At 51.2% G+C, this 27,949-nt stretch overlaps 1 protein-coding gene across 5 annotated transcripts in view; it reads left to right on the top strand.

Annotated features, from left to right (window-relative positions):
- CACNA1B (calcium voltage-gated channel subunit alpha1 B) overlaps positions 1–27,949 on the top strand; it is a 197,337-nt gene that overhangs the window by 8,857 nt on the left and 160,531 nt on the right. For all 5 annotated transcript variants that reach the window (XM_085002325.1, XM_085002321.1, XM_085002329.1 and 2 more), the window contains exons 4-6: positions 22,758–22,849; positions 24,709–24,861; positions 26,128–26,318. In XM_085002325.1, the coding sequence (XP_084858451.1) occupies positions 22,758–22,849; positions 24,709–24,861; positions 26,128–26,318 (436 nt within the window). The remainder of the gene's footprint in view (positions 1–22,757; positions 22,850–24,708; positions 24,862–26,127; positions 26,319–27,949) is intronic.

Raw genomic sequence — 27,949 nt, forward strand, 5'->3', positions numbered from 1 at the left:
GGCTGGCAGTGAGGTGGCTGCGCAGCCAGGCCAGTGACGGCGTTTCAGGGGGTTGAGAGCGTGCCCTTCTCGCGAAGGAGCGAGAGGAGGACGGACGCGTGGGCGTGGCGTTTGGTAGAGTGCAAGTAAGCGGAGGTTCTTGGGAGCTCGCCAGGGGGCTTCCCGTAGCAATGGGGGGTCTATGCGAAGCACCTGGGGGCAGCCTGTCCACCTTTGAGGGGGTTGCAGCAAAGCTAGGCAGAGACCGGGGCAGTGGCAGGAGGGCGAGGGAGGGGCAGCAGGATTTTATGGAGCAGGAGCTGGCGCCTATGTGCTGAGGGGCACGGTCCAGGTGGCAGGGACCCGCAGACACCATGGACAGCGCACTGCTGGTGTCCGGGGTGGACGAAGGAAGATGGAGCCCAGGGTCTCCAGAGCCCACGCGCGTCTCTCTGGGCCGGCGGGAAACAGAAGGATGGGCTGGGTGGGCGCGGGCGTTGGCAGGTGAGGAGGCTGGCGCAGGCGCTGTCCCCTGACTGTTTCCGCTGGAGCCCAAGCAGGCCCGTCCGTCCCGCCGAGATGTGCGGCAGGAGGCTAGAGGCCGATGAGATGGGGCGACGGGGGCGAGTGACCGAGCGAGTGAGGACCTCCCCGCCTGGACCCCAGCCTCTCACCTCCTCCGCTCCCTCTCTAGTCACCCACTGGCCATCTGGCTGGCCGTCCGTCCTCTCATTCCCGTGGATGGTGTGTGTCAGATGCTCTGGTTGCTGGGGACGAGGCCGTGGACGAGGAGGCCTCCGTCTCCTGGGGAGACAGACCGTGAGCCGCCCCCGCCAGGCAGGCAGGCAGGCGCTTAAGTGCAGTGACAGCAGCCAGGGTGGCTTTGAGACAAAGTCCCATTTCATCGGGGTCAGGGAAGGTCCCTAGGAAGCCCTGGGGCAGAGGCGGTCAGCCTGGGAGGAGAGCAGAGGGTGTGGGGCTGACGGCAGGGAGTCCTGGTCTGGTGGTCTGGTTGATTGTCCATCGGAAGCCTGCCGTGCCCCCCCCCCCCCCCCGAGCGTGGAACCCATGTCTCCAGCCTGTCCATAAGGGACCCACACGCGTCTGCCTCGGGGTGCTGTCCCCATGTCACCACCTCCACGCCCCTGGTCCCCTCAGAAGCCCCAGTCATCCGTTGTCCTGAGGGGTTGCCTGTGGCCGAGAGTTGTGGCAGGGCCAGGGTCCCCCAGACCTGGGATGTCTTCCTGCTGGCAGGGCCCCAGAGTCCCCAGGCCCCGGCGTTCTCGCCTGTCACGGCCCGAGCCTGGAGCTTTCCTCAGGGACAGTGAGACGTGTCCCAGCTCAGGGAGGTGGCTCCTCAAGGGGACACTTCCAACCACAGCCTCTCCTTTGACTCAGATTAAACTGGGATTTCTTTCCAGGACGTGTAATTAGAGCTCAGGGCCCCTCCCCCGGCTGGGGCTCCTGTGGGAAGAGAAGGGCCTGGCGTAGCCTAGGGCGGGAAGTGTGCCCGAGGCGCGGACACAGGCCCGGCCGAGGGTGGGTGCAGGGTGCAGGACAGCGCTCTGGGGGGGCTGGGGGGGCACAGGACACGCCCTGGCTGCGGGCATCCAGGAGGTATGGCCAGAGTGAGCAGTGGCCTGTGTCCGAGTGTGGGAGTCAGGGACGCTGTGCCTTGCTGTGGGTGACCCTGTGTCCAAGTTTGAGGTGACGAGAGACACCATGTCTGTGTGACCAGCAGCACTGGGTTTGGCATAGGCTGGTCCTGGCGCCTGTCCAGGCCTGGGCACTAGAGGAGTGTCGTGTTCAGGGCTGGGGCCACGTGGGCTCTTCCTCCATCTCGTGGCTGTGGTCCTATCGGCGGGGTCTCTGACTCCTGGTCAGGGTGGGGGTTTGCTGGGGGCGGTGTTTCTGACTCCTGGTCAGGGTGCGGGTTTGCTGGGGGGTGTCTCTGACTCCTGGTTGGGGTGGGGGTTTGCTGGGGGGTGTCCCTGACTCCTGGTCGGGGGGTGTTGCTGGGGGGGGTCTCGGACTCCTGGTTGGGGGAGCTTCCTGGGGGAGGTGTCTCTGACTCCTGGTCGGGGGCGAGTTTATTGGATTTTCTTTTCTGTCCCTACCTGAGGCTGGGCAGGCTGGGACAGGGAAGGGGCTGAGTTCTGACAAGTGGCTGTTGGAGTGGCAGAGGAAGGCTGTTGGGACCCCCATTATTGGGGGTCTGAAGTCGGGGTCCTCTCAGACAGCATCCCGAGGCCTGGCCCTCGGGCTCCGAGGCCTCCTGTACTGTGCGGTTGAGAACTCCATTCCCACGGTGGGCCAGGAAGCACTGGGAGTCTGGTGCCCCCCGCCAACTGCCCCCCCCGCCCCCCGTGACAGTGGCTCCCACTGGGCCTGTTAGTTCCTGGGGACAGGCTGAGGCCCTGCTGCCTGAGGGAACCTGAGAGTGGCGGACGGGGTGGGGTCCGGCCGCCCTGCTCCCCTGCTCCCCTCGCCCTGGGCGCTTGCAGAGGCCTGGCTTCCTTCCTTGCGTGCTCTCTTGCTGTCTCTGCTCCTCGTCTTCCTGTTTTAGGGTGCTATACATGCTCCTGGGGGGAGTGGGGCACCAGACCCAAGCCCCTTCTGGCCTCTGGCCGCGGACCCTGCCCCAGTGTGGCGGGAGAGCCACCTGGTGGTCCTGGGCAGGACCAGGCTGCCTGCCCTCAGACCGCCGCTCGGCTCCGGTCCTGGGTGCTCTGCTCCCTGCCCCTCGCAGGATCCCAAGCCTGGTGTACCTCCGAGGAGTTGGCGGGGGTGGCGGTGGGGGGGGGGCGACTGCTCAGCTGTCCTTGTGCCCTGTGCCTGCTGCAGCTGCAGAGGTCACAGGAGGTCAAGTTCCTGCCTGGGGAAGCACGAAGTTCACCTGGATGGTGGACACACCTGCAGCTCCAGGCGCTCCCCCACCCCTGTTTCACACAGTGAGCCCAGAGCTGCAAATTCACACTGAGGTGAGAACGGTTGCTAATGTCTTCTCGTGTTACTAGGCCTGGAGCCGAAGCTAGCGCCTACTGGAGAAGGGGCGGGAGAGCTGGGGCTCCCCGGCTGAGCCAGTGGGACCGGGCAGGGCTCCTGTCCACACCACTTCGCGTTCCCACCGCCCGTGGGCTGTTTCTCACCCCGTCTGCAGTCAGAAGGGCCTGGGACTTGCGGAGTCCCTGCAGGCCCAGGTGACAGGCCCCTGAGGTGTCCTGTTCTCACTGTGGCTCCACTGTGCACCTCCTTCCTCCAGGCCTCAGTCTCCTCCCTGGGGAGGCCCCTCCGGGAGCCCCCGTCCCTCCAGCCAGTGGCACCCACTCCTCTCCCCAGAGAACAGGAGCCCGAGGCCCTGTCCATCCGCACACCCCTCCACCCGGCTGGCCCGTGGGCCCCTCTCTCGCCCCTAGGCCTTCGCTCCGGGCTGTGGCAGAGGGCCAGCCGGGGCTGGGGGAGCGAGGCCTCTTCCTGCCGTGACGCCTGCCTCCTCCACATCTGGGTGCAGGAGGTCTGGTGCCCTCTGTCCTGGGGATACCAGTCCTGCTACCTTCAAGCCCACGTCTAGGACCTGGCTTAACCACACACCCCCCGAGAGCCCCATCGTCAGATGCAGTCCCTTTGGGGGTCACAGCTTCAACAAAGGAATTCAGGGGGACACCGCTGAGTCCAGGATAGGCTGTGCCCACACCCCAGGCTCCTCTGGAAGCGTGTCTCTCTGGTGCCATCACTGTGGTGCCCCAGTTCCCAGTGGCATGCATGTTGTGGGTTTGAAATCCAGCCGGGAGAGCTCAGAGCCGTTTCTGTCCCCCTGGACACAGGGTACGTGGCCCTGGGTCCCGGACACTCGTGTGGCTCCCGTGCCGTGGCTGGCGCCTTGTGGGCCCTGCTTAAATGTCTGCAGAACCAGTAACCTCCTCCCTCCCCTCGCCTCCGACTCAGGTCCTTTCTCACTCCTCCTCGTCGTCCGTCCCCTGGGCCTGCAGGAGCCTGGGTGCTAAGGGTGGGCTCCCACCAAGCGCAACCACCAAGCGCTAAGGGTGGGCTGAAGGCCCCTGCCTGCCCTAGGACCCTCTCCAGCCTTGGACCGGGATGGGGGGGGGGGTGGGGGGAGCGCTGCTGAGACCCTGGGAGGTAGGGGCTGCCCTGGGTGTGGTGCAGCCTCCCGTCTGCCCCTGGGAGTTCCCGAGGAAGCCTCTGCCTGCAGGCCCCTTCCGCACCTGCTGTCTCGGGCCTGGTTCTGAGGGTGTCGTGTCAGGGACGGGACAGGCAGCAAGAGAGCCCTTCCTTCCCAGCAGTCCTGGGGCCCCGTGTTTTCCTGGGGTACAGTCTGAGGCCCACAAGCCTGCCACACAGAGTGACGCAAGGACACAGCACAGGCACGTGTGGCCTGGCAGGGTGGCCTGGCCATCCTCCAGCCCTGCCCCTGCCCGTGTGGCCTGGGTTTGGTCTGAAGGCAGAGCCCGTCGTCGAGTCTTTCACCAGAGCTGGTGGGAAGAAGACGTAGGCAGTGGGGCTCCTGAGACAGAAAAAGGTAAGTGAAGAGCAGAAGCCGCCTCTCTCGGCAGTTTCCTCTGTGCTGGCTGCTCGTCTAGTGGGAGACTCCTACAACCACCCTGGCGAGATGCTGTTACTAAACTAACATCGCCTCGTAAAAAATTAAGTTTTTACTTTGAGCTAATTGCGATCCTCAACGTGCAGAGAGGCCGCCGAGGGGCAGCGTCCTGTGAGGCTGTGGCCGTTTCACCAGCAGGACGTAGACCCTCAAGACAGAAGAACCCCAGCCCCACTGGCGCCTCCCCCGTCCGTGTCTGCCCCACCCTCCTCCAGCCCCACTGTTCCTGGAGCCCGGCCACCCGCCACCCAGTCGCCGTGGCCGTAACTGGGTCGTATCGGGAACGTTGTGTAAATGGAATCACGCCTTCTGGGACTGGCTTTGTTCCCTCGGGCTGGTTCCCTGAAATGATTGACTCCTGCTCACGGGCCCTAGGTTGGTTTCTCCTCACTGCCCGTAGCCTCTCTCACCATCACCCGCTGAAGACGCGTGGGTTGTTTGCAGTTTTTGAAATGGCACCACGGGCCGCTCTGCACATCCATGCCCAGCTTTTGCGTGAACATCCATTTCCATTCCTCTGGGATGAGTGCCCGGGAGCGCAGTTACACGGCCGTTCTGCAGTTGCATGTTTCGTCTTTTAAGAAACGCCCAAACTGCCATCCGGCAGGGCTGAGCCGTTTCACACCTCGAACCCTCCCTTCAGCACCGGGAGAAGATCTCGTTTCTCCCCGTCCTCTCCAGCTTGTGGTGTGGTCACTTTTTCATCTGAGCTCATCTGAGAGGCATGCAGTAGTATTTCGTGGTGGTTTTGGCTTGCGTTCCGCTAATGGCCTGTGCGGTTAGAATCGTCTCGTGGACGCACCTGCCGTCTGGGTCTCCATTTTGGTGAAACGTCCCTGCGTATGTTCTGCTCAAGTTGCAGTTGGGTTGTTGGATACTAGCCAATTCTCTCCCAATTTGTAGCTAATTTTTTCATCCTTATAACAGAGACTTTGGCAGAGCAAAAGTTTTAAATCTTAATGAAGTCTGACTTTTCGGTTTTTCTTCTCGCGGATGGGGCGTGTGGTTTTGGGAGCTGTTTGCCAGACCTCGGTCGTGAAGATTTTCTCCTGTTTCTTTCCCCCTGAAAGTTGTATTGTTTGATGTTTTACTGAAAGTCTGTGCTCTATTTTGAGTTAGTTTTGTCTCCGGAGTGAGGTTTGGTTTGAGGTTCTTTTCTTTGATGTTCTCCCTGCATGTGGCTCTCCAGTTGCTCTGGCTCCACTTGTTGAAAGGGCTATTTCCTCTGTCGAATTTTGTACCTTCATCAAAAATCCATGTGTGAGAGACCCACTGCTGCGCATGGCTCTGCGTGTCCATCCCTCCACCGGCTTCACACTGTCTTGATTACTGTAACTATTTAAGTCTTGAAATTGGGCAACTCATTTCTTCCACTTTCTTTTTTAAAAAAAAAAAAAAACTGTTTTAGCTATTCTAGTTTCTTTGCAACCATAAAAATTTTGGAATAATCGTGTCAGTGTAGACACAAACTCTTGGTAGGAATTGTATAAAGTCTGTATGTTAATTTGCAAAAGATATCTGTATGTAATAGTTCCTGTGTCGCGTCTTCCGATCTGCGAACATGGTGTGTCTCCCTGTTTGTGTAGACCTGATTTGATTTCTTTCATAAGCATTTTGTAGTTTTTAGGATTCAGGGCCTTGGCATGTTTTGTTAGATTTACATCTAAGTTTTTCTTTCTTTTGTGTGAATATAAGTGGTATTGTATTTTAAATTTCAGTGTCCACATGTCCAGGACGCAGAAAAACAGTACATTTTTGTATGTTTACTTTAATCCTGCAGCCTTGCTAAATGTACTTTTTAGTTTCAGGAGGGTTTTTTTTTCTTTTTTCTTTTTTCTTTTTTTTTGGTCTTTCTGCTATTTCTTTGGGCCACTCCTGCGGCACATGGAGGTTCCCAGGCTAGGGGTCTAATCGAAGCTGCAGCCGCCAGCCTACGCCAGAGCCACAGCAACGTGGGATTCCAGCCGCATCTGCAACCTACACCACAGCTCACAGCAACGCCGGATCCTTAACCCACTGAGCAAGGCCAGGGACCGAACCCGCAACCTCATGGTTCCCAGTCGGAGTCGTTAACCACTGCGCCACGACGGGAACTCCCATCGAAACTTTTCGAGGCAGTGGATACGTTTATGACCTTGACTGTGGTGACGATGTCACCACGTGGGTGAATCCGTGTGTCCCTGGGTGATATTCACGGGCACGTATCCTTTGCTGGACTCGTCGTATTCTCCGCGTTAAATTTATTCAACTCTTCGTGTGTCAGCTTTGCCTCAGTGCAGTGGCGGGGCTTCCACGTGCTGGGATTTGTTCTCATAACTGTTGAGCAGAAGGGCCTGTGGCTTCTGGAGTCACCAGGCCTCAGCATCCTAAAGGGCCTTCTTGTCCTTAAGCTTTCTTGTCAGTTGCCCGTGTGGCCCTGTACCGCAGCTCCTGATTTCTCTGTATACCAGGTGCCCCGAAGAGGACTGGACCGTGCCGCCTTCTGCCTCCTGTCAAAATAACAGACCCTCTGAGAAAGAAAAAAGGAACCCCTCCCCTAAGCGGTCGCTCCCCCCAGCCTGGCAGTCACTGCCTCCCTTTCGTCCTGTGACCCTGTCTGTGCTGGGCCCTTCCTTCAGACGCCGTTGTGCAACGTGGCCCCCTCGGGTCTGGCTTCTTTCACGTGGCGTGATGTTTTAAGGTTCACCCGTGGGCCGGTTCATCTTTTTTTTCGTTATTTCATGAGCGCCTCGTGGTCCTCTGTGTTACTGTCCGTGGTGACCCCAGGGGCCCATCCCCTGGTGGGTGTCTCTCTGCTGCTAAACGCAGTAATGGGTCTGTGTGGGGTTGCAGTCTCAGTCGTGAAAGGCCTGCCTTTGTACCTTTGTTTCTTCGTTTTCTGCTGTTTCCATGGCTCAGATTCCCGGAGTGAACTGACTGAGTGTGTTTAGCTCTTTTAGGGCATTTTATTTGGGCAAATTGTTTACATTGCTTGGCATTCCCAGCAGTTCTCCTTAATCACTAGCCTAACGCCAACTCTCCCACCGGATGGTATGTTTCGGAAGCTCTGGATAATTTGCTGAGCGTACAAAGCCTGTCTCACCTCCCATTTCCGTTACTGACGGTTCGGACGTGCTCACGTGGTACGGAGTTGTGTTTACGTCTGTGAGTCATGGGTGTGGGTTCTTTGCCACTTGGTTTCGGAAACGGCAGGGCTTCTTCACCGGCATTTAGGGGGCACGTACTTCCTTCCAGGTGCTGTGCTGGGCGTCCCCTGAGAAGGGAGGCTCCCTGCTCCGGGCCAGCCCTGCTCTCCCCTCCCGGGCTGAGCTCCTGCCTTGTTTTCCAGGATTTCCTAGAGCCTAAGACTTTGGGGGTGGTTGGCACCCAAGTAATACTTGCTGAATACAAGGGCGTATGTTATAATTAATCTCTTGTTATCGTTGTTAATATAACATCTTTAGGGAGTTCCCTGGTATCCTAGTGGGTTAAGGATCTGGCATTGTCACCAGGTTTGATCCCTGGCCCAAGAGTATCCACATGCCGTGAGTGTGGCCAATATATACATAATATATTTAAATTAACATACCTCAGAGTTATTTTATTATTTTTAAAATTTTCAGTGGAGCATATACACTCTTCTGTATAAATAAGAAAAAGTGATTTCTCACTTTAAAATGCTTATATGGGAGTTCCCATTGTGGCTCTGTGGGTTAAGAAGCTGACCTAGTGTCCATGAGGATGCGAGTTGGGTCCCTGGCCTTGGCGAGTTGGTTAAGGACCTGGTGTTGCCGCACGCTGTGGCATAGATCTCCGATGCCGCTCGGATCTGGCGTGGCTGTGGTGTAGGCTGGCAGCTGCAGCTCCGATTTGAGCCTATGCTGCAGGTGTGGCCCTAGAAAGAAAAAAGAAATTTTAAAAAAGTTATTTCCAATTTCGATTTTATGAAAAAGACAAAAAACATGCATAATCTGTGCCACACTGATTATTTCCTTGCAGCAAATCCCCAGAAGCTGGATGATAGTTTATTTCCTCTGTAAATCATATTTACAGATCCCTCACTTCCCTGCCAGGCGGTTTTGCTTCCTTTGTTGCATGTTTAAGAGCTTTACGTGGGTGACAAGCTCTGCTTTTATGCCTCCATTTGAGCCCATCCGGCTTGTAGTCTGGTTGTTGAGCTCGGAGTAACCTCTCAGTGTCTCCTTAAATAAGACCTTCTCTCTTTGCTTTTCTTTCCGAGTATTTCTTTAACTTTTGGCCTATTTTTGAGATAAATTCGGACATCGCGTCGTCGTCGTCGTCTGAAGAATTCCTTTGGGGGGGTTGTTTCAGACATTGTGAATCTCTGCTGATTTGAGGAGGATCAGGTTTAAAAGACCCTGTTTTGTCTGCCCGTCCAGGCGTAGCATTTGTCTGAACCTGGAGTCAGTGCTCCTTCTTTGTACTGAAGCTTTGCCGTTTTCTTTGCATAGGTCAGTCACGTCTTAAAGTTATTCCTTGGCGTTTGTGTCCGAGGCCAATGTGGTTGAGGCGTTTTGTTTCGTTAGATTTCCAGCTGGCTCTGTTGGCCGCATTTTGGCCTCGGCGATTTGTGCTCTTGTGGCTCCCCTGGGCTGCTCTCCTGTGGGTCACTGCATGGGGCTGGGCTGTTCTTTGCTGATTGGTGGTGGGCTTGCAGCCAAGTTTTGATTTTTTTCAGCCCAGATTTCTCAGCACTGTGATGACAATATCTGATGGTTGCTTTTCCATGCCATTTTTTTTTCTATAATAGCGATTGTGCTGTACTTTTAAGACTTTATGCTGCTTTCTGTTCTCTGTGGAAGTTGCGGGGAGCGGGGAGGAGGGTGTCACTCCAAGCCCTGCAGGAAGGTGTTCAAGTTGACGCTCTTGGCCAGCAGGCCCTGCCGTCAGAATCACCTGCAGGGCTTCTCACGTCCTGGGTGCTAGGCCCACCTAGAGTTCTGGGCAGGACCCGAATTCACACCACCAGCGCTTCCCCGGTGACCAGACGCTCCAGGCCCAGGACAGCGCCTCGAGCAACTCTGCTTTGGCCGGGCTCCGGGGGTGTCATCGAGCAACTCTGCTTTGGCCGGGCTCCGGGGGGTGTCGTCGAGCAACTCTGCTTCGGCCTGGCTCCGGGGGGTGTCGTCGAGCAACTCTGCTTCGGCCGGGCTCCGGGGGGTGTCGTCGAGCAACTCTGCTTCGGCCGGGCTCCGGGGGGTGTCGTCGAGCAACTCTGCTTCGGCCTGGCTCCGGGGGGTGTCGTCGAGCAACTCTGCTTCGGCCTGGCTCCGGGGGGTGTCGTCGAGCAACTCTGCTTCGGCCTGGCTCCGGGGGGTGTCGTCGAGCAACTCTGCTTCGGCCTGGCTCCGGGGGGTGTCGTCGAGCAACTCTGCTTCGGCCGGGCTCCGGGGGGTGTCGTCGAGCAACTCTGCTTCGGCCAGGCTCCGGGGGCGGCGTCCAGAAATGATCATCTTGTTGCTTCCTTCTCTTCCTCACATTCCACTGTGCTGGCCAGAGCTCTTGAAACAAGATTAAATGAGATTTGTGGTAGTACTTCTTACTTTATTTCACTTGCTTTTTAGGGCTGCCCTTCGGCATATGGAGGCTCCCAGGCTGGGGGTCGAATCAGAGCTGCAGCCACTGGCTGACGCCACAGCCACAGCAGCACCAGATCCGAGCCGCATCTGCAACCTTCAGCACAGCTCACGGCAACGCTGGATCCTTAGCCCACTGAGCAAAGCCAGGGATAAAACCTGTGTCCTCATGGATGCTAGTCAGATTCATTTCCGCTGAGCCACAACGGGAACTCCTGGAAAGCAAACTTTTAAAACTTTGGAAAAACAAAATAAAACGAGAACATATGAGAACCGTTCTATGACTGTGAGGTAGGAAGGATTTCTAGAGAACACATACAAATGTTGGCATTCCCCGGTGGTTTCGTGGGTTAAGGATCCAGCATTGTCACTGCTGTGGTGAGGGTTTGACCCCTGGCCCTGGTGTGTATTTGTACCTTACACTGTAGCATTTGGAAGGGCCGGCGGTGGGCTCCTGCTGTACAGCACAGGGATCTGTGTGTGATTGGGTCACTTTGCTGTACAACAGGAATTGAAGAAGCGTAAATCAACTATAACAAAAGCTAGTTTTAAAAAAGCGAGAGAATATATTCATAGTGTTGAGCAGCCATCACCTCTATCCATCCCCAAAACTTCGTCTTGCACATACGGAACGGTGTTCCCGTTAAACAGCAACGCCCATCTGTCCCTCTGCTCAGACCCTGACGGTCACCGTTGGACTTTGTGTCTCTCCGATTTGGATACTTTAAGAATCTTACAGGAGTTCCCGTCGTGGCGCAGTGGTTAACGAATCCGACTAGGAACCATGAGGTTGTGGGTTCAGTCCCTGCCCCTTGCTCAGTGGGTTAACGATCCGGCGTTGCCGTGAGCTGTGGTGTAGGTTGCAGACACGGCTCGGATCCCGCGTTGCTGTGGCTGTGGTGTAGGCCGGTGGCTACAGCTCCGATTCAACCCCTAGCCTGGGAACCTCCATATGCCGCGGGAGCGGCCCAAGAAATAGCAACAACAACAACAACAACAAAAAAGACAAAAGACAAAAAAAAAAAAAAGAATCTTACAAAAGCGGAATCCTACAGTATTTGTCTTTTTTGTGACTGGCTAATTTCGCTTAGCATAATCTCTTTGAGGTTCATATCCCCATTGCATCATATAGCAGAATTTCCTTCCTTTTTCAGGCTGAATGATACTCCATTGTGCACGCGCACGCACACATGCACACGCAGACACGCTGGAATACTGAAATTTGCTTCTCCATTCATCCACCGAGGGACACCTGGGTTCCTTCCCTGTTTTAGCTCTTGTAGATGGTACTGCTGTGAACCTGGGTGTACACATATCTTTTTGAGATCCTGTTCCAGTTATTTTGGAAATACACCCAAGCGTGGACTTGCTAGATCCTACAGTAATTCTCTGCTCAACTTCTGGGGGTCCTCATACTGTTTCTGGGGCAGCGGCCCCCCTTCGCGTCCCCATGAGCAAGGCACAGGCTTCTAGTTCCTTCACATGCGCTCCCGCACAGTTGTCCTCCCCTGTTTTGGGTGTAGTCATCTTAATGGGTGTGATTGGAATCTTCCTGTGGTTTTGCTTTGCATTTCTCTCACGAGTAGTTATGTTAAGCACTTCGCATGTGCTTAATAGCCACGTGTATATCTTTTTTTTTTTTTTTTTTGGAGAAATCTCCATTCAGATCCTTTGCCTATTTTTCTCTCTCTTTTTTGGCCTCACCCGTGGCACATGGGTTTTTCTGGGCCAGGGATTGAATCTGAGTTGGAGCTGCAACCTATGCCACGGCTGCAGCAAAGCTGATCCTTACATTGTGCTGGGCCAAGGATCGAACCAGTACCTCCACAGAGACAGGCTGGACCACGGATCTCTAACCCACGGTGCCACAGTGGGAACTCCATTCCTTTGCCTTTTTTTTTTCTTTTTATGGCCACACCCACAACATATGGAAGTTCCTGGGCCAGGGGTTGAAACGAAGCTGCAGCTGCAGGCCTATGCCAACTTGTGGCAACACCAGATGCTTAACCAGGGATCTAGCCTGCATCCTCAGAGAGGCAGCATCAGGTTCTTAACCTGCTGAGCCACAATAGACACTTCCCTTTGCTTATTTTTAAACTGGGTTTTTGTTGTGGAGTTGTAGGAGTTGTTAATGTATTCTGCATAGTAATTCGTTATTAGATACGTGATGTGCAAACAGCTCCCTCTGTTCTATAGCTTGTCCTTTCTCTCTCTTGACACATCCTTTGATGTACAAAGGTTGTAAATTTTGATGAAGTATAGTTTTAGTACTTTTTTCTTTTATTGCTCATGCTTTTGGTGTCATTTCCAAGAAATCATTGCTGGACCCGGTGTCATGAAGATTTTCTCCCGTGTTGTCGTCTAAGAGTTTTACAGTTTGAGGCCTTACATTTCGACCGTTGATCCATTTTGGGTTGCTTTTTGTATATGGTATAAAATAAAGGTCCAACTTAATTTTTTTGCATGTGGATGTCTAGTTTTTCCAGCACAATTTGGTGAAAAACTGTTTTTTCTCTATTGAATGGTCTTGGCACTCTTGTTGAAAATCAGTTGACTGCATATGTGAGGATTTGTTTCTGGGTTATTATTCTCTTGTTTTGGCTATCCAGTGTCCCTTGAGACTCCAAATGAATTTTAGGACAAGTTTTTCTATTTGTGAAAGCAGTGTCATTGGAACTTTGGTGGAGATTGCGCCGAATCTGTAGGTCGTGGCGACGCTGTTCTCCAGGCCGTGAACGGGAGGCGTCCTCCTGTTTGTTCAGCGCTCCTCAGTGTCCTTCAGCAGTGCTTTGTAGTCTTCAGCACAAATAGTTTTGTAGTGCACAAGTCTTTCGGTTCCTCAGTTAATTTTATTCCTAAGTATTTTATTCATCTTGGTGCTATTTTAAATGGATTTTTAAAAAAACTCCCTTTGTTGGTTATTCATTGCTAGCGTATAGGAGACAACTTTTTTGGTGTGTGTTGACTTTATATCCTGAAACTTGCTGAATTCATTAGCTCTGGTAATTTTTGGTGGATTTTCTGCAAATTTAGAGTGTTCTGCATGTCAGATCTGTTGAGTTTTGTATTGGAACTGCGTGAAATTTGTCGATTAATTTGGGGGAGAGACACCTAAAGATGTCGAATTGTCTTATCTGTTAATACGGTTCGTTTCTGTTAACCCTTTGTTCTGTAAGAAGTCTTGTGACTTTTATCATCAAGGTATTACACTTATTTTGAGTTTATTCCTAGATACTTTACAGACTTGGTTGCTGTTACAAGCGATGTTTTAATGACAGCTGTATCGAGATATAGTTCGCACACCATGAAATTCACACTTTTAAAGTATACAATTTAGAGATTTTCTGTATCGTCCGTAGAGTTGTGTACCTCTCACCACTAATTTTAAAACATTTTCATTATCCCCGAAAGCAGTCCCATACCCAGCAGAACAAGAGGTTTTAAAATTAGTCTTTTCTAATTGTAAATGAAAGTAATTTGTTTTGGATATGTATTTGGTATTTCATAAACTTACTGAACTTTCTCGTTAGTCCTCTTAGTTTTATGCGCTGCATCTGCTTTTGGATTTCTGTAGAGAAATCACATTTTCTGTGGATCAGACGATTCGCTTCCTCCTTTCTACATTTATACGTATCTTACTTCCTCTTCTTATCTTTTTGCTCTGGCCGGGACCTCTGTATGATATAATGATATATTTGCGTTATCCTTGGATTGAAAGAGCAATGCTCCTTGTGGTTTCTAGTGGGTGAAGACATTTCTACTCCTAACTCTTTTTAGTAGGATGATATTAAAATTTTATCAAATAATTTTTCTGAAAGTTTTGGCACGATCATGTGGTTTTCTTTTGATTCGCAGTGTGGGAGACTGCATTAACAGTTCTTCCACGACTGAATTACTCTTATCTTCGTGTGACAGCTCACTCTTCAAATGTGTGGCTTTAAACTTGATTTTTAAATATTACTCAAGTATTTTATTTAAGATACGTGTTCATAACTGAGATGCGTATCGCATTTTCTTGTCCTTTTCCAGTCTCGATATCAAGATTATACCAGCATCGTAAAATGAGTTGGGAGCTTTTCTTGTATTTTATTCTCTGAAACAGTTTGCGTAACATAGAATTATCTGTTCCCTGAATGTTTATAGAACACTCTTGTAAAATTGTCTGTGTCTGATAATGGTGGCAGGGAAGCTGGAATCCAAATTAATTCTTTTTTAAAAATTTTTTTATTTTAGGGGCGAACCTGAGGCATTTGGAAGTTCCCAGGCTAGGGGTCAGATCGGAGCTACAGCGGCCGGCCTGCGCCACAGCCACAGCAATGCCAGATCTGAGCTGCACCTGCAGCCTACACCATAGCTCATGGTAGCGACAGATCCCTGACCCACTGAGTGAAGCCAGAGAGCAAACCCGTGTCCTCATGGGTACTAGTCAGATTTGTTTCCACTGCACCACGATAGGAACTCCCCGTATTAGTTCTTGTAAAGTGTCTTGGAAGCCAGAAATTCTAAGATGGCCCCCAAATTCTAAGATGCACACCTGTACAGGCATCTCTCCTGTGAGTAGTTTACGAATCATTTGATTACGAGCCAACCAAAAGAGAGAGTCTTTGGGTGGGACTGACCTTATCAGGTGATCCCTTTAAAGGGACTGGGCTCTTCCAAGAGCCAGAGAGTTTAGGAGCGTGAGAAGGACTGTCGAGGGTTCAGGGCATGTGGAGGTTCCCAGGCTGGGGTTGAATCGGAGCTACAGCTGCCAGCCTACACCACAGCCACGCAGTGCGGAATCCATGCTGCGTCTGTGACCTACACCAACAGCTCACAGCAATGCTGGATCCTTAACCCCCTGAGTGAGGCCAGGATTGAACCTGCATCCTCGTGGATACTAGTCGGGTTCATTACTGCTGAGCCACAATGGGAACTCCATGCTATTCCTTTTTTAAAAGATTCTTGAGACATAGCGATGCTTGGTTTATTTATTTTTAATCTTTAAAAAAACAAAATCAGAGTTCCTGCTGTGGCTCAGTGGAAACGAATCTGACTGGCATCCATGAGGACACATGTTCGATCCCCGGCCTCGCTCAGTGGGTTAAGGACCCGGTGTTGCTGTGGCTGTGGTGCAGGCCAGCAGCTGTGACAGTGATTAGACCTTTAGCCTGGGAACCTCCATACACTGTGGGTGTGGCCCTAAAAAGACAAAAGATAAAATAAAAATAAGAGTAGTAAAATCAATTATGTTTATGAATTTCCCCTAAAGCATCACCTTGCCTGAATCTTGCACATTTTACTATATAGTTCGTTGTTGATGAGTTCTAAATATTTGGTAAGTTCTACTTCTTTAATTAATGAGTTATTTAGTTGTGTATTTTGAAGCTTTCTATAATGTAAATTTTCTTTTAAAGTGTTTTATAGTAGTGCGTTTATTTAATTTCATTGGGGTTAAAAGTGCAATAATACATGTTACGAATTTTGTGAAATTTGCTGAGGCTTCCTTTGTGATGCAGGATATTTTCAAGGCTATTCCCCTGTTCTCCAAAGGTGTATATATTCTCCACTTGTCAGGAGCAGATTTTGACAGGTGGATGGATAAATGATAGCTAGATATCGATCTTTCACATGGAGGATGCAGAAGATTAGAACAATGTGATGGACCAAGGATGCTAATTCTGTTCTAGTCTTGTGTAGCCTTACTAAATTTTGGTATTTTGTCTTTCAAATTCTGATCAGAGCTTTTTTAGAATCTTTCACTATGTTGGAGGAATTTTCATTTTTAAAAAAATCTGTTTTGTGTTTATGAGATTGGGTGCATGAAAATGATGATTGTATTTCTTGGTATAATTTTTCTTTCAATATTATACATTATATCTCTCTTTAGACTTAGCATTTTTTTTTTGCTTTAAATTATATTTTGTCTTTAATATTACTATATCAACTTCCTTTTCTGTAGCATTTACTTAGTATATTTTTAAAAATCTATTTATTTTCAACATTTCTGTATTTTTTCAGATGTATCTTTTGTAAGTAGCATATAGTTGGACTTTCAAAAGCCCCAATCTAATAATCTATGATTCAATAGGAAGTTAAAATTCATTTATATTTTTTATGATTACTTATGTATTAGGACTTAATTCTAATATATTATTTTGTGTTTTCTCTTTATATTCTTTCTTTGCCTTTTTGGGGGGAGTCTTTTTCTGACCTCTGTAGCTTTACCAAATGTTCTATATTACCTGTTCCATACACATCTTTTTCCTCTCTGCTGGTTTTAAAATAGACTCTATTTCTATGCGTTTACTGGAAGTCCTTAACATTTTAAACATATATTCATAACTATACATTTTTCTAAGACGAGAGAAAACTGCAGCCCATGTATCTGGCAACCTGTGTTTATAAATAAAGTTTTACTGGAACACAGCCTTGTCCATTCATTTACACACTATCTGTGGCTGCTTTTTTTTTTTTTTTTTTTTTTGGCTTTTTAGGGTCACACCCATGGCATATGAAAGTTCCCAGGCTAGGTAGGGGTGGAATCGAAGCTACAGCTGGCAGCCTACACCACAGCCAAAGCAACTCAGGGATCTGAGCCGCATCGGGGACCTACACCACAGCTCATGGCAATGCCAGATCCCCAACCCCTTGAGCGAGGCCAGAGATAGAACCTGCATCCTCGTGGATCCTACTTGGGTTCGTTAACCACTGAGCCACGGAGGGAACTCCCTATCTGTGGCTGCTTTTATGCTACTAAGGCCGAACCGAGTGGCTGTGACAGAGATCTTATGACTCACGAAGCTTATAGATTTACTAATGCCCTTTACAGAAAATGTTTGCCATCCTCTGGCCCAATGCAGTGAAAAATGATTTGATGCAACTACGGATGGAATAACCCCTTCTGTAAATATTTTTATTATTGCCTAGGTTGTTAGTAAATACAAACAATAATGAAAAGTTGGATATCATAATTTTAAAAACTCCACAAATAATTATAATAAAAATTATACTTTTAAATTATTTCTGGAGCTCCCCTTGTGGCGCAGTGGTTAACGAATCTGACTAGGAACCATGAGGTTGCAGGTTCGATCCCTGGCCTTGCTCAGTGGGTAAAGGATCCAGCGTTGCCCTGAGCTGTGGTGTAGGTTGCAGACACAGCTCGGATCCCGCGTTGCTGTGGCTGTGGTGTAGGCCGGTGGCTACAGCTCTGATTCAGCCCCTAGCCTGGGAACCTCCATATGCCACAGGAGCGGCCTAAGAAATGGCAAAAAAAAAAAAGTTATTTCCTGTGCCCACTGTTGCTCTCAGTGCTTTCCCTTTGGGTGCGGTTTCCATCTTGTTTTACTGAGGATCTGGGTGATGGCTTATTTTATCTCTGAAAATATGTTTATTTTGCTCTTACTCTTTATGACAGTTTAGCTGGATGTAGAGTTCTGAGATTTGGAGTTCCCGTCATGGGGCAGTGGAAACAAATCTGACTAGGAACCATGAGGTTGCGGGTTTGATCCCTGGCCTTGCTCAGTGGATTAAGGATCCGGTGTGGCCGTGAGCTGTGGTGTAAGTTGCAGACCCGGCTCGGATCTGGTGTTGCTGTGGCTGTGGTGTAGGCCAGCAGCTACAGCTCTGATTGGACCCCTAGCCTAGGAACCTCCATATGCTGCAGGTGTGGCCCTAAAAAGACAAAAAAAAGAAAAAAAAAGAAAAGAAAAGAAAAGAAAAAAAGTTCTGAGATTTCAATTATTTTTCAGCTGCTTTTTGAAGGTATTACTTAATTGTCTCCTAGAATATTTTTTTTGCTGAGGTGAGGTTTTCCTCTACTTTTAATTATTCTTTCTTTTTAGATATTTTGTCTCTTCTTTCTGGTAGCCTTTACTTCTTTCTTCCTCCCTTCCTTCCCTCTTTCTTTCCTTCCTTCTTTCTTTCTCTTTGTTTTTTTAGGGCCACACCCATGGCATATGGAAGTTCCCAGGCTAGGAGTCAAATCAGAGCTATAGCTCCTGGGCTACACCACGGCCGCAGCAATGCTAGGCCTGACCCACGTCTGTGACCTACACCGCAGCTCATGACAACATTGGTTCTTAACCCACTGAGCGAGGCCGAGGATTGAGCCCAGGGTCAAACCCACATCCTCAAGGATCCTGGCTGGGCTGTTACCGCTGAGCCACGGTGAGAACTCCTTACTGCTTTCTTTCCATGCTTGACGGTCCGCACTTCCTCACGCCATTTCTAGGTGAATGCAGTGAACATTGGGGTGCGTGGATCTTTTCAAAGCGTGGTTTTCTCTGGATATATGCCCAGCAGTGGGATTGCTGGACCATATGGTAGGTCTCTGTTTTTTAAGGAAACCCTATGCTGTCCTCCTTAATGGTTTCACCAGTGTACATTCCTGCCCGCCCTGTAGGAGGGCCCCTGTTCTCCATGCCCTCTCTGGCATTTAGTATTTGTACATTTTTCCTTTTTTTGGCCCCCCTGCAGCATCTGGAGTTCCTAGGCCAGAGATCGAATAAGAGCCAGAGTCTGAATTTATGCCACAGTTGCAGCAACGCCGGGTCCTTAACCCACTTCACCAGGCTGGGGATTGAACTGCAGAGACATTGTCAAGCCCATTGCACCACAGTGGAAACTCCTATTTGTAGATTTTTTGATGATGGTCATTCTGACTGGTGTGAGGTGAAACCTCATTGTAGTTTTGACTTGAATTTCTCTAATAATCAGTGATGTTGAACATCTTTTCTTGTGTTCTTGGGCTATCTGTCTTCTTAGGAGAAATGTCTAGATCTTCTGCCCATTTTTAATTGGGTTGTTTGGTTTTTTTGATATAAAACAGTATGAGAGGTTTGTAAATTTTGGAGACGAATCCCCTGTGGTTGCTTCATTTGCAAAGATTTTCTCCTATTCTGCGTGTTGTCTTTTTCTTTTAAATGGTTCCCTTTGCTGTACAAAAGCTTTTAAGTTTAATTAGGTCTCATTTGTTTATTTTTGTTTTTATTTTTATTACTCCAGGAGATGAATCAAAAAAGATTGCTTCATGTCAAATAGTGTTCTGCCTGTATTTTTCTCTGAGAGTTTTATAGTATCCAGCCTTACAATTAGATCTTTAATTTTTCTGTATGGTGTAAGAGAATGTTCTAATTTTATTCTGTACATGTGTCTGTCCAGTTTTCCCAGTGCCACTTATTAAAGAGACTGTCTTTCCACCATTGTATATTCTTGCCTTCTTTGTCATAGATTAATTGACCATATGTACATAGGTTTATTTCTGGCCTTTCTATCCTGTTCTGTTGATTTGTATTTCTGTTTTTTGCCAGTACCATACTGTTTTGATGATTGTAGCTTCGTGGTACAATCTGAAGTCAGGAAACCTGATTCCTCCAGCTCTGTTTTTCTTTCTCAAGATTGCTTTTGCTATTTGTGGTCTTTTGTGTTTCCATATAAATTTAAAAATTTTTTGCTTTAGTACTGTGAAAATGCCACTGGTAATTTAATAGGGATTGCACTGAATCTGTCAGTTGCCTTAGGTAGTATAGTCATTTTGACAATATCAATTCTTCTAATCCAAGAGTGTAGTATATCTGGAGTTCCCATTGTGGTGCAGCAGAAATAAATCTGACTAGGAATCATGAGGTCATGGGTTCAATCCCTGATCTCTCTCAATGGGTTAAGGCTCTGGCATTGCTGTGAACTGTGATGTGGGTCGCAGATGCGGCTCAGATCTGGCATTGCTGTGGCTGTGACATAGGATGGAAGCTATGGCTCCAATTGGACCCCTAGCCTGGGAATCTCCATATGTGGTGGGTGCGGCCCTAAAAAGCAAAAAAAAGAAAAAAGAAAAGAAAAAAAAAAGCATGGTATATCTTTCCATCTGTTTTTGTCATCTTTGATTTCTTTCTTCAGTGTCCTATAGTTTTCAGTGTACAGGTCTTTTGTCTCTTTAGGTCACTTTATTCCTATGTGCAATAGTTGATTTTAATAGATAAATATTACTCTTAGAATTAGATTTTCTTTTTTGTCTTTTTTTTTTTTTTTTTTTTTTTTTTTTGTCTTTTTGCTATTTCTTGGGTGGCTCCCGTGGCATATGGAGGTTTCCCAGGCTAGGGGTTGAATCAGAGCTGTAGCCGCCAGCCTACGCCAGAGCCACAGCAACGCAGGATCTGAGCCATGTCTGCAACCTACACCACAGCTCACGGCAATGCTGGATCCTTAACCCACTGAGCAAGGCCAAGGATCGAACCCACAACCTCATGGTTCCTAGTCGGATTCGTTTACCACTGTGCCACGACGGGAACTCCTTTTTTTTTTTTTTTAGAATTAGATTTTCTTGTGTGCTATGGAATTTTGGTTTGAATAGATTTTATTGTTGCCCTTCTTTTCTCTTCTCCCATTTTATCTTATTTTTTTAACTCCAGCTACATCTCAAATTTTATTCCTTAATGCCATGTACTCAGAGGAGGGAAAGAAAAGGTTAAATCCTTTTTAATTCTTGTAAAGGTAAAGCCAGTAGGACTGTTGGTGAATTGGGTGTGGAGGACAGTAGCGAGAGGAGTCAGAGACGAAGCCTTAGTTCTGCCTTATAAACAGGTGACCAGTGCTATTCACTGAGAAGGGGGAATGTTGGGGAAGGAGTAAGACTGGAAAAAAGAATAATAAGTTCTGGAGCTCCTACAGTGGTGCAATGGGATTGGTGGCATTTGGGAGTGCTGGGATGCGGGTTCAATCTCCAGCCTGGCACAGTGGGTTAAGGATCCAGCTGTGGCTTAGGTTGGGACTTAGGCTCGGATTCGATCACTGTCCTGGGACCTCCATATGACGTGGGGCAGCCAAAAAAAAAAAAAAGGAATAAAAAGTTCTTGGGAGTTCTCTGTTGGTGTAGTGGTTAGGATTCTACAGTGTCATCTCTGTAGCAACCTGGGTTTAATCCCTGGTCTGGGAACTTTGACCCCACATCAAGCCCCTGTATGCCACGGCCAAAACAAAACAAAAACAAAAAAGTTCTTTAGACACCATGATGTAACAACTCTTAACTTTAAAAAGTACATGTTTTGGAGTTCCCATCGTGGCGCAGTGGTTAACGAATCCGACTAGGAACCATGAGGTTGCGGGTTCGATCCCTGCCCTTGCTCAGTGGGTTAAGGATCCGGCGTTGCCGTGAGCTGTGGTGTAGGTTGCAGACGCGGCTCGGATCCTGCGTTGCTGTGGCTCTGGCGTAGGCTGGTGGCTACAGCTCCGATTGGACCCCTAGCCTGGGAACCTCCATATGCCGCGGGAGCGGCCCAAGAAATAGCAAAAATCAAAAAAAAAAAAAAAAAGTACATGTTTTAATATTTACGTATTAAATATTTATATTTTACAATATTTGCTTATCACATATTATATGATTTTAAAATTTAACAAATAATTGTTCAGTTTTATTAATATTTGATATGCTTTTTTTTTTTTTTTTACTCTCCAAGTGGAAGGGCTAAAAAGGCAGTTGAGGGGTTCCTTGGTACCGTAGAGGTTAAGGGTCTGATGTAGTCACTGCTGTGGTGCAGTTTCGATCCCTGGCCTGGGAACTCCCGCCTGCAATGGGTGCAGCCGAAAAAACAGCAGTTGGATGTATGTATGAGCCTGTGGTTCCCGATTTGAGTTAAAGATATAAATTAGAGAGTAATAATCAATCAGAGCTATCTGGTGGACCCTATATGGTATAATTTGCGAGGCATCCAGCGTTTGAGTCTGATAGAGGAAGCAAAGCCGCCAAAGGCCTGGAAGAGAATCCCAGGGTGTTAAGAGGAGAATTAGAGGGTTGACCAATGAATGAGCAAGGGAAGAAACCATTTCTAGAAGGAGACTTACTATTGGAATTGGCGCGAAGTCTTGACACAACATCTCAGTGGAGTGGTGGGGCTGAGCATGCAGTTGGACAAAGCCTAAGAGAGGTGGGAGGTAGGCAGCGGGGAGCAGAAGACTGACCCTCACTGAGCCTGGGAGTGAAGGGAACAGAGTGTGTATGGGATGAGAGGCAGATAGGGGATTTTCTGTGTTGTTTTAAGTGGGAGAGACTGGGGTATGTTCTTACGCTAATGGAACTGAGTCTGATGTTTCTTCTGAGTCTTCTGAGCCCTGTGCTCGCCTTCCCTGCTCTTCAGTCCCACATTTTCCTGTAGTAAAGTGAGTCAGGGTACACGTGGTACCTGCTCTGAAGTCCCTCAAGCTCCATTTTACTCCCACACCCACTGTCACCTCCTCTCATGAGGCAGTCTGGAGTGCAGTTATGGTTGGCTGGGGACATGGTTCAGGCTTGGGCTCAACTGGAGGACAGATTCAAGGCCAGGCCAGGGGCCAGAGACCAAGTGTCCTTTCATGCCTGGAGGGGTGGTCATGCTGGTAACACCCATCCCTAACATGACTGGTGGGGAATCTGAATTCATTTCCTGCCCTCCCCTGCCTGGCACGGCCCCTACCCCTGAAGCTTTGCCAGCCCTGTGCTTGAACAGTGGGGAGCACAGCCACAAAGGTGTCGCTGCTCTTGGAAGATAGGACTTGGGTGGCGGGAGGGGTGTGCCCTCTCCTCAACTGGTTGCAGAAACCCTTAATTCCTGACTTCTCTTTGTTCCTGCCAGGATCCTTGCCACAGCTGGCACTGACTTTGACCTGCGGACCCTGCGGGCCGTGCGGGTGCTGAGGCCCCTGAAGCTGGTGTCTGGGATTCCAAGTGAGTCTGGCGAAAGCAGTCAGGCCCAGCCTACCTGGACACTGACCTTGCCTGCACCCCTGCCATGGCCACAGTTAGGCCCTAAGTGGTGGGCCCTTTGGCCTTGGTGACTCTGGGTTTGCTGCCCTTGGCCCTGGGGAACCAGGCACGAAGACAAGGTGGGGTTGGGGTGCGGGGGAGGTAGGGGGAGCAGCCCTGCTCCAGTCTCTCCCATCTCCATGAAAGCCCAGAGGGTAACTTGGCTTCCCTACATGGCAGGTCTGCTCCTCAAACCCTCTGCTGTATTTCTAGCTCTTTGCTTCTTTTTCTGGGGTTAAAAGACTGAAGGGAGGTTGACGGAGGTGGTGGGACAGGATGCCTGAGAAAATCTTCAGAGTGTGCAGAGGACTACCTGTCTTGGCCGAGGCTGGGCCAGGCTGCTGGGAGCTATGACCAAGTTAAGATGTGCTCCAGGGCCGGGTGCTCAGGAGGCCACGCGAGAGTGGCAGGTGTCAGGGCCGTCCTGAGAGACGGTGACCACCCAGGCCCCTGTGCCTCCAGGCCAGTGGAAGTTGGGTTTCCCTTGGGGCTCAGGCGGCAGGGCCTGGGGCTGTGTCACCCAAGGCCACTCCAGGGAGGACCGCTGGTTGGCTCCCTGTTCTGCCCCAAGACCCTGCCAGGCAGAGGCTCAGGCCTGTCCCCAGGAGCCTGGGTGAGGCTGGAAGGCGGGGCAGTGGGGTGCCGCCCTCTCTGCCCAGCTTCTTTGGCCTGGACGTACTCATACTCTCGGGGCCCAGTTCCTTTGGCCCTACGGTTGTGTTAAAACACCCCCAGGGAGCAGGCCCCCTCCTTTATTTTCCCTGAGGAGTGGGTCTCTCAGAATCCCCGATTCTTAGCTCCCAGGATCTCCTCCTCTTCCCTCCCAAGATCCCCTGCTCTTCCCTCCCAGGATCCCCTGCTCTTCCCTCCCAGGATCCCCTGCTCTTCCCTCCCAGGATCCCCTGCTCGATCCCCTGCTCTTCCCTCCCAGGATCCCCTGCTCTTCCCTCCCAGGATCCCCTGCTCGATCCCCTGCTCTTCCCTCCCAAGATCCTCTGCTCTTCCCTCCCAGGATCCCCTGCTCTTCCCTCCCAGGATCCCCTGCTCTTCCCTCCCAGGATCCCCTGCTCTTCCCTCCCAGGATCCTCTGCTCTTCCCTCCCAGGATCCCCTGCTCTTCCCTCCCAGGATCCCCTGCTCGATCCCCTGCTCTTCCCTCCCAGGATCCCCTGCTCTTCCCTCCCAGGATCCCCTGCTCTTCCCTCCCAGGATCCCCTGCTTGATCCCCTGCTCTTCCCTCCCAAGATCCTCTGCTCTTCCCTCCCAGGATCCCCTGCTCTTCCCTCCCAGAATCCTCTGCTCTTCCCTCCTAGGATCCCCTGCTCTTCCCTCCCAGGATCCCCTGCTCTTCCCTCCCAGGATCCCCTGCTCTCAGTGCCCAGTATTCCCTCATATTTCCTCTAGGACTCTGTGCTTTTGCTGAGCCCTCCATAGACTCGCAGGTCTCACCAGCCCATACTCTCCACCTGAACTTCATTCTGACACCTCTACACACTGCTCCTCTCCCTAACTGGGGCACTGCTCAGTCTACTTCCCCCCAAGACCCTATGCTTTGTCCCCGACCCCAGGGACTCTCTGCTCTGCCCCATGCAAGCACTCACTGTTCTGTGCTCCTTCCCCCAAGACTTCTTGCTTCTCCACCCCTTCCTGTTCTGTCCCCAACACCTTGCCAGGACTCAGCCCTGCCTCCCAGGTGCTTGCTGTTCTGTCGATACCCCCACCCCACGCCCTGCTCTGCCCACTGCTCTCTGACCTGCCCTACGTTGTCTGCTCTGCCCCCAGGTTTGCAGGTGGTGCTCAAGTCCATCATGAAGGCCATGGTTCCGCTCCTGCAGATCGGGCTGCTGCTCTTCTTTGCCATCCTCATGTTCGCCATCATTGGCCTCGAGTTCTACATGGGCAAATTCCACAAGGCCTGTTTCCCCAACAGCACAGGTGAGACCTGGCAGCATGCCTCGGACTCGGATGAGGACTGCAAACTCATTCATCCAGGAGATATGCACTGGGAGGGCCTTCTACGTGCCAGGCAGAGGAGGTGGCTATAGACAATAATTGGATGCACACAAAGACATAAAGTAGTCACAGATAACAGTGACTTCTAGGAAGGAAACAAGAAGGTGTTTGAAATAGAATAACTTGGGGCCTGCTTCACAGAGAGTAGCCTGGGGAGGCCTCTCTGCCAAGGTGACAATTGGTTAGTGATCAGAAGGGGGTGAGAGGGAGCGCTCTGTGGCTGCCTGGCAGAAAGCTCCACCTACAAGGAATAGCAGGTACAAAAGTCTGGCGTGAGGAGCCGTGAGGGCAGAGGGGATGTCAGGTGGCTCGGGGCCGGGGCGGGATTCTGAATCTTATTCTGAGAAAAGTGGGGGCTTTGAATGAGGAGTGGTGTTGTCTGATTGTCCTGGCTGCTCTGGGAGGCAAACTCAGAGAAGTGGAGACTCAAGTCTCAGTTCAGCAGAGATGGCGGCTTGGCCAAGCTGTTGGCAGGTAGAACAGGTCACGTTCTAGGTACATTTTGCGGAGAGGCCTGCTGGGCCAGCAGGGGTTTCTGGGTGGTTGCACAAGGAATAAGAGAAAGGGAGGAGTTAAGGGTGCCACTAAGGTTTGTGTCTTAAGCTGCAGCCACATTAAAGGAGAAAACCTTTGTGAGCTCAATAAATTCAGAAAAGCTTTTATTAAAGTTTAAATTATTCATAATTTTAAAAGCCTCTTCAAACTGGAAATAAAGAGGAATTTTCTTAAATGCCCTGAAATGTTCCACGAACATCATACTGTGTTGTTCGTTTTCAGAGCTTTCCCTTTAAAGACTTGGTTCTGGCTCCAAAGCGACGAGCATCTGCACACAGGGGCGTCTGTGCGGAGGTTTGGCTGGGAGGGAGAGAGTCGGGGTGGCAGGGGTGGGAAGAGGTTAGAAGTTTGTTGTTTCTGATTTTAAGATGAATGTGTCCTGAGCATGTCTGAGTAGCGGTGGGCAGCTTCCAGCGGGATCAGTACTTCCCGAGAGGCTAGGTCTTGGGGTAGGCGGAGGCTGACTTCAGGCGAGAGGACAGAGCCGGTGCGGGGGGAGGAAGCTCAGGGGGCTTCTGGTGGTGCCTAATCCCTGCCCCCCGTGAGGAGGTCTCGAGGGCCCAGTGGTCCCGGCAGGAGGTGCAGAGCTTGGCATTTCTGAGCTCAGCCTGTGCTTCGTTCTGCTCCTCACAGATGCAGAGCCAGTGGGCGACTTCCCCTGTGGCAAGGAGGCCCCCGCCCGGCTGTGCGAGGGCGACACAGAGTGCCGGGAGTACTGGCCGGGACCCAACTTCGGCATCACCAACTTTGACAATATCCTGTTTGCCATCCTGACGGTGTTCCAGTGCATCACCATGGAGGGCTGGACCGACATCCTCTACAACGTGAGCTGCGTCTTGGCCCTGCGGCTCCTGGGGGGGCGGCGCTTCCGTCCAGCCTGGCGGCTTCCTGTCCCCCAGGGTGGAAAGCAGGCACCCTTCAGATGGTTCACCAAGGGGCCCTCTCTGATCAGCCTCGACTCGTATCCTCGACCCAGGTCCTGGAATCTCTGGGACAGCTTCTAGGAGAGTGAAGCTGAGGGCCGGGTGGCGGAGTCGGGAAGGAAAACGTGTGCGAGAAGGGGCTCCTGTTCCTGCTGTGAAGATGCGTGTGTCCCTGTGTGACGAGCTCTGCTCCCATTGACCCCTGGCCTCGGTCAAGGACCCTGTGGCGCAGAGGGTGGGAGTGAGGTGTGGAGAGGCTGGCTAGTTGCCCCTGGGCCCTGAGGCTGGCAGGCGGCTGCCTGGCGAATGTGTGAGGGGCAGGGCTGAGGCTCAGGGACGCTTGCCGGACGGCGCGGGGGCTCTTGCCGTGGGCCCTGGCGTCTCCTGTGTTTGTTTGCTTCCCGTGGAGTCTGCCTGGTGCTGTTTGCTCCGATCTTCCCTGTCGTGAGGACGCCGGCCCATCCCAGGGGGGTAGGCCCTCGGGGTTTCCTCCTGACTCTCTCACTCCTGCCTCCCTCCACCTGGGGCTCTTCTAGGGACTCTGGCATCGACTCCCAGGCGGACCTCTGTGTCTTTTGTGTGTGATGACCCCCTCCCCTCCCCTCCCCCTCCGCAGAGCTCCCTTCTGCCACTGGAGTCCTGTGCGCTGCCAGGGCGGGAGGACAGTTGAGTGAGAAGGAAGTGGAGAAAGAAGTGCCCGTGTAGCAGGAGGACTGGAAGGTCTGGCTGTGGGTCAGGCTGGTGCACTACTCTGCTTTGGGCGGCCAGCTCAGGTGCCGTGGCGGCCGGGGGGGTGGGGGGGTGGCTTGAGGAGCACCTGCAGTACCAGGTGCTTTGGTGTGAACCTGTCACTTGTGCACGGATGGTGGGGCTTGGGCCCCTGGAGCCCTGCGGTCCCCCGCCTCTAACAGCCATGTGCTTCTGGCACGAAGGTGGACGGGGGAGAGGCACAGACTTGGGCCCTCTGCTCTGTGCCTTGCCCGTGGGCTGGGCAGACCTGGTGGATCTGGGGCTTGGCATCCAGCAGGCGCTTGGTGAATGCCTGTTGAGCAGGCAGATGGCAGGTGAGGAGTTAAGTACAGTGGTGGCAGGAGGTGTTCAGCAAGTAAGGGCCTGGATTGGCAAGGGCAATGGAGGGAACAAAAGAGGAGGGGGGCAGGGGCTGGCGAGTCAGGGGGCCCAAGGTCCATGGTACCTGCTCCCTCCTCCGAGTGGGAGTCGCTGCTGATGGCAGGCTGGGCTTGGTTGCGGGAAAGAGGCACGGAGACAAAGGCACTATTCGGAGCTTGGCTGTTCCCTCCCACAGCCAATCCGGGAACAATTTCCACAAAATGAATCCTAAAAATAGCTCTGAGCTGGCCACATCCCTGCCAGCTCCACTCAAACAGGGGACTGCTCGCGCAGGCCTCCACAGCCCTTAGTACCCAGCGGGCCTTCACCAGCAGCCCGGGTGGCTCAGAGGGGTGGGTCTGTGCGCCCGGGGGGAGAGGTAGGCGGGAGCCAAACCCCGGGGAAGGAGGCACTGGTCAGGA

Source organism: Sus scrofa, chromosome 1 (assembly GCF_054392235.1).
Source record: "Sus scrofa isolate SSC_HxYL_T2T_F1_AM1 chromosome 1, Sscrofa_HxYL_maternal_Yorkshire_Landrace_v2.0, whole genome shotgun sequence".
NCBI lineage: Eukaryota > Metazoa > Chordata > Mammalia > Artiodactyla > Suidae > Sus > Sus scrofa.